The sequence below is a fragment of the Podarcis pityusensis genome, assembly GCF_964106645.2.
Source record: "Podarcis pityusensis genome assembly, chromosome: 15".
NCBI classification, from domain to species: Eukaryota; Metazoa; Chordata; class Lepidosauria; order Squamata; family Lacertidae; genus Podarcis; species Podarcis pityusensis.
Genome location: NC_138040.1, coordinates 37,277,420 through 37,283,874, shown reverse-complemented (window position 1 = coordinate 37,283,874; position 6,455 = coordinate 37,277,420). Strand labels below are relative to the sequence as shown.

The 6,455-nt window shown below is 46.4% G+C and overlaps 1 protein-coding gene across 2 annotated transcripts in view; it reads left to right on the top strand.

The window, feature by feature from the left end:
• The first annotated feature begins 1,707 nt into the window (after positions 1-1,707).
• Positions 1,708-6,455, top strand: part of UNC5D (unc-5 netrin receptor D) — a 409,419-nt gene continuing 404,671 nt past the window's right edge. For both annotated transcript variants that reach the window (XM_080982356.1, XM_080982355.1), the window contains exon 1: positions 1,708-1,956. In XM_080982356.1, the coding sequence (XP_080838482.1) occupies positions 1,875-1,956 (82 nt within the window). In that variant the 5' untranslated portion in view covers positions 1,708-1,874. The remainder of the gene's footprint in view (positions 1,957-6,455) is intronic.

Genomic DNA, 6,455 nt, shown 5'->3' with positions numbered 1-6,455 from the left:
AGGAACTGAGTATTGCAGGTTCCACATTCCACATTTGTAAGAAATCAATTTTTTTAGTGCGGCAGCAGCCACACATTGGAACTCCCTGCCTATTGATACTAGGCAGGCACCTCTATTTTCAGCAGCTGCTAAAAACATTTCTGTTTAGATAAGCCTATGCAGATATCTAGGATGCAGATGCTTTAAATTTAGTGCTGGTTTTAATTTCTTGAATGTTTTTAATTGTTTTGATAGTTCTTATTAAGAATTTGATTGTTTTGTTCTTTTGTAAACCACTTTGAGGTGTGTGTGGGGTTTTTTTTCCAAACAAGCTGTATATGTTTTTTAATGAAATAAACAAGAAACCCATGACTAACACACTGTGTTTGTATCAATGACATGCTGGAGAATACAAAGGTGGGCGGGAGTCTGGAGGGGTCCCAAATTGAAAACCATATGTTCAGACAGTCCCCAAACAGCATATTGCTAAAAGAATAATCAATTCCCATGGGGTTCCATGGCGCTTCCTTTCAGGGAGGTGGCCTAAGAAGGCAGCCTAGAAGCCAGAAGCCCTTTTTACTCAGATGTAAATTCCATTAAGGGGACTTACAGAAGAACCTTGTGCATATTTACTCCAGTGAAGTTGCCCTCATGGCACATGCCTAATCCTGACTATTCAGTACAGTACAATACAGTAAATCCTATGGAGTTGATTAACAATCCTATGGAGTTGATGGGGTAAATGGTCCTAGGCAGGGCTGGATTGATGAGGCCCTAAACCAGAGGTCAGCAAACTTTTTCAGCAGGGGGCCGGTCTACTGTCCCTCACACCTTGAGGGGGGCCAGACTATATTTTGGGGGGGGGGGGAGAATGAATTCCTATGCCCCACAAATAACCCAGAGATGCATTTTAAATAAAAGCACAAATTCTACTCATGTAAAAATATGTTGATCCCCAGACCGTCCGTGGGCCAGATTTAGAAGGCAATTGGGCCAGATCCAGCCCCTGGGCCTTAGTTTGCCTACCCATGCGCTAAGCTACTGAACATAATGGGGCCCTTTATATGTCCAGCAGTCCTTTGTCAACAACAAATTGTTGCTGCTTTTTGTGGTGAATATATGCTATATGGTAATTTATGGACCTAATAGGTATCTATTCCAAATCCATTTGCACATAACAAAATATGTATTTTATCAAAGTAATTGTTGAACTGAAATACAATTAATAAGTATATTAATAGTGATTTTTTTGGGGGGGGACAAGAGAGTGGGGCCCTAAACTATAGCTTGTTTAGCTTATAGGTAAATTCGGCACTGGTCTGGTCCTAGGTCAACGCTGCTAGGAGTGCTTCATCCCAACCCCGCCTGCCTGGGAGTAAATCCCACGAGCTTCCATGGGACTAACGCTCAGCATCGCACGGTTAGTTCCCAAGCAAAGCCCGGCCGGGACCTGCAAACCAAGGCAGCCGCGGTTCCTCCGCTCCGCGCCGGGCTCAGCACCACCCGCACCTCTGATCGGCACCATCCGGAGCAGGAGCTGCCCGGGCCGAGCGCGCGCCCACTTGGCTCTCGGCAGCAGCAGAGGCAGAAGCCCCGCCCCGTGGCTCGCCGACGGAACCCCGGGCGCCTTGCCCCGCCCCTTTCGGCCGCTGGCCCCGCCCCGCCCTCGCCTAATTGGCTGCCGGGGAGGAGGGGGTCTGATTGGGATGCAGGCGCGCGGCTGCTCGCCTTTAGTCTGGAGCCGGGCGGCAGGCGGGGAGGCGCTGCTGCTGCTGCTGCGGGCGCGTGGGAAAGCCAGCGAGCGAGCCGAGGGGCAGGCAGCAGCCCCGCGCTGCCTCGGCTGGAGTAGCCGCGGGGAGTTGAGCCTCCTTTCGTGGCCCTGAGGATCCTGCAGCATGGAGACCCCGCCCTTCTTCGGGCTGGCGCTGATGCTCTTGCTCCTGCCGGATCTGCTCGCCGGGACTGGGGCGCTGCGAGGTGAGTGGGATCAACCTCTATCTCCCCCCACCCTCCATAGAAAGGAATGGGGAGGGGCTCCAGGGCTGGCAACTTTGCCTGGTCAGCCCCACCTTGCCGCTTCCTTCTTTTCTGCTCCGAGCAAGCATTGATCGGAGTCCACAGGTTGTCTTCTGCTGGAGTAGGAAAATGGATACCTTCCCACCCCCAATTTTATTTTTGGTGTCTTTGCATGTGGAGTTTGCTAAGGGAGGCAGGCGGAGAGAGGAGCTGGTGCAATGCACGCCGCCTCCCTCCCACCCTCTTCTTCCCTGCTCGGTGAAGGGAAAGGGGGAGGCATCCTCTCCGGAACTCCCCTGCCCTCGAGACTCCCTCGCCTTCTCTCTCTGTTGGGCTGCTTTATGGGGCCAATACAGGTTCCTGGACGGATTGGGTTCTGCAGCAGAGAGCATCGGCGCTTGGAGAGACGCGGAGTGCTAGGGAACGGGTTCAGACGGAGCTGGGCTGGCTTGAGGCATGGAGGGTCGTGTGCATGCGTGTGCTCGCTTGAGAGTGAGCATCTTTTCGGGGGTGTGCATGTGCGTGCAAGATGCTCTCCAAACGGCTTCTGTCTGCCATCAGCCCTAGAACAGTGGCTGGATCCTTGGGACTTGGCAAAAGTGCTTGCCGGTGCAATCCTGTGCCTCTTCGTACTTGGGAGCAAGTCCCGTTGATCGCAGCTTGAAGCTGCAATCCTCTGCGCACGCCGAGCTCCGGAATAAGCCCCGTTGAGCTGCTGGGTAAACATGCATCGGATTGTGCTGCAAGCTTGTCGTTGTAATTGTGCGAGTCAGTTTCTTGTTGCGCTGGTCCGCTTCTTATTTCCGCTGCTTTCCCCGTACGGCCGCTCTCGGTTCTGAGATGCCACAGTCTCCCCATTGACTACAGTGACCTTTTGGACTCTCTGGTGGAGTTCTCCCAGACCACTGGGCTTGGGTGTGTTGGATGTATGCTTCTGCCTCCGTCCTTGAAGGGAGCTGACTTGCTAGCCATCTCCGTTGTCTGTAGTTAAGTAAATATGGAGGGAAATGGTTAAAAATATGTCATCAAAGTATTTGCCATCTTTTAGCAAGAATCGTTTTCACTCTTGCATACATCTGTGAGCCCCAGCATTTTTTAAATTGGTAACATCACAGTGTATCCGCCCCTTCCCACCCCAGGGCTTCACCCTTATCTTCAGTCAATTCAGGGTTACACCTTCAATGTCTAAAATTAAGCCTTCGGCAGGGAGCTGATTGTAAAGTCTTGTCAGCTTCTGAGACTCTCCTTGTCTGACCACCACCCCTGTCTGTGTTTTCACAATAAAACCCACTTGCTTGCCTGGCTTATGGGAAAGAAATGCTTGCAGGAGGCACAAGACATTCCGGGATCCGTCTAATTACAACAGAGTTGTTATTTTTAGGTACCTTGGACAGCAGCTTTGCTCCATGAAATGTGAACTTTGACTGTATCAAGGGAGCAGAGGGCAGCCTCTGTTTCCTCCTTCCCAGCCAATAGGGTGGCTCTTTAAATTGGGTTTATGGAAAGCAGCTGTGCATATTAAATATACCGCAAAGCAAAATGTGGTTCATGGGAGGGCTAAGGGTTTTGACCCTGCTCTACACATCAAGAACACTTGGAGATGAATGCAGCAGGATGGGCCATAGTTAGCATCTGAAACCCCCCCCCCCCCAACCCAATGTGCAGTAATGATGCACTTCTCTGCAATCTTTAGAAGCACCTTAATTTCTGTTTATGATCCTACTGGATGCTTAGATACCTGATTTGCTGTGGGTTTGTTCTTAGGCATTAATGGGAGAGAATAGTATTTTTAGCTTTGTTGTGGTCTTTTCCTTTGTTTTCCTTGTTTTGATCCTGCATAGTGTTTAGATGTAGCTATAGCTGGAGCACTTAACCCCAGAAGCTACCCACTGAGTGATAATGCTACAGTTTGGGAAGTTGTCTGGGGGCCACACTGAAGAGAGATTGCATTCCCATCACAGTTCTTTATGGAGTGTTCAAAAGAGTGTATGTAACAAATTGGGGAGGGTGAGATGATGTTTTTGCTTGGTTTTTTAAAAATCATTGCCAGGCTGCATCTTAGCCTATTAGTATGCATGTGTACACAAGATTTGCCTTCTTTCTACAACACACCTTTTATAGGCAATCTAAAATAAATTGAATATAGAACCTAGGAAGCTAATAATTTGACCTGAGTTTTTTTTTTAAAAAAAAAACTTATTGATGACAGCAAAACCAATTTTGAAGGACTGTTTGTGACATTCCTAAGTTCTCTTGCCATGTGAAAATTATGTTTTCTTTTCTTTTCCTTTCTCTTTTCTCTTCTTCCATCCCCACCCCCTTGCCAGCCCCAAGATTAGAATGGGGTTTCAAGTGTGTCTTGTTCTAACTAGGGCTACAGCCTTAAGTTGGTTTGATGGGCCAGATTAACCAGTTCATCTGGTTTAATAATAATAATAATAATAATAATAATAATTTATACCCCATCCATCTGGCTGGGTTTCCCCAGCCACTCTGTGCAGCTTCCAACAAAATATTAAGATACAATAGTCCTTCAGATATTAAAAGCTTCCCTAAACAGGGTTAACCAACACCTTAAGTGTCACCAATTCATAAGGCCATAGGAAGCTGCCTTTAAACCAGGTCAGATAACTAGTCTGTTCAGCCCAGAGACTTTCCCATGATCTGCTACCTGTTCCCTTTTCACCTGGAGAAGCTACAGATTGAACATGCGGCATTTTACATGCAAAGCATAAACTGTACCACTGAGCTATGATTTTTCTCTCCTCACACCCAGTCAAGTCCTTAGCATGCAATTCCCTTACATGTGGCTCATCTCCCCACCCCATTCAAATCCTCATTTAGCACTCAAGGGAGGGACATGTGTTGGATTTGTTTTGCTGGTTGAAAGTGGCACCAGCTTAAGGAAAGGAAGGCAGGTAGAAAACAATGCCCCTCCATGCACCTGGTCTTCTGCAAATGTCCTAGGCCCACTCTGTGTTCTCCTTTCTCTGTTAAATTTTCAGACAAAAAGGGGTGACATTTTAGGGCAGGTTGATTTTGATTTTGTTTTTTTTTTTCTAGTTTAAGCAAATGCTGTAGCTGATTGTTGCAATGTTTTCGTTTATCAAAATCATTGCATGCCTGAGAAAGAAATAAAACAGTTAAGCACACATGCACAATGGGTTTTTAATGATCTAAGAAACATTAGGATGTTAGGCCAGAACATCCTTAAAACCTGTGTGCTTTTTTCTCCATAACTACTTTATTCATATGCAAACTTATGACAATTCACTCCATTAATATTCATATGATTCATCAACTTAAGATCTTTTATCAGGTGACAGCCTTAGTTCTAAGTAACAGCTGAAAGATTTTTTTCTCTGACTTTGCACAATGCCTTTGTATCCACAACACTGCCTGATAGTCCTTTGCATGGCTTCTGATTTATGATTATACACACCCAACAAACTCATTCAGTGGCATATGTCAGGGTCTGTGAGGCCAACCAGGTACTGGAGTGCAATTTCTTTTCTCTCTCTCAAAGTCCTGATTAAATAGTACCAAGGGCAGACAGAGCTATTTAATATCTCCTTCACTCTTTGTAAAAAAGTGCTTTTGACTTCTAGTTGGTTTGGCCCTGCACTGATCTTGAGGTATGCAACTTTTGTTCCCATTCACAGACAGAATGGGGGTGAAAAATGTTGACCTGCCTACCACACCCCATAAATCTAAATTTAACCACTAGTCAAAAAGCCTGCCTTAAATGGGGTCCTCAGAGGGTCTCCCCTTGGGGTAGGTGGCATCCATATGATTAGATGTGACATGGCAGACTCAGATGTGTCTATCTGGGAACAACATGCTTAAGGAAATCAACCAGCTCAACCAAATCTTTGCTGGGAAGCCTTGAATAAGTCAGTTTTTGTATATGTGAGTGATCCATCTATTTTAGCTCACAGTCCTATTGTAAAACTGAATGGGTTAAAATGCTAAAGGTATTTGTATGCTGAACAGTAGTACATAGTTACAAATATAAAGATTTGCCCACCATGAAGGTCTTGAAGGGACTGGAGCCTGTCGCTGGAATTAATGTCAAGTTTGCACATGTTCCAACATGCCAATTTTATTTGCTTTTCATTGTTTCTCATCAGGCGTGATATTATCTGTGGTTACTTTGCTTAAAGGAACAACGAGCAATAACACAGGCTGTTGGAAACCAGTCAATGTGTCTGGCTCTCTGCTGCAGATGGGATTCCTTTGTGAATTTGTTAGGCAGTCTTAAGAAGAAGAGAAAATACAGAATTAGATGGTCCACATGCCAAGCAGATGGAAAGGTATTGCTGTCTTGCAAGCTTACAATGCCTGTCATTCTTGGAAGGGAAAGTCATGTTGGACCATTGGGCGGCTACAGAAAACAGCAGCCTGGCATCCAGTTTTCCTTTCTCTCTGTGTGACATCCAGTAAGGGAAATAAACATTGTG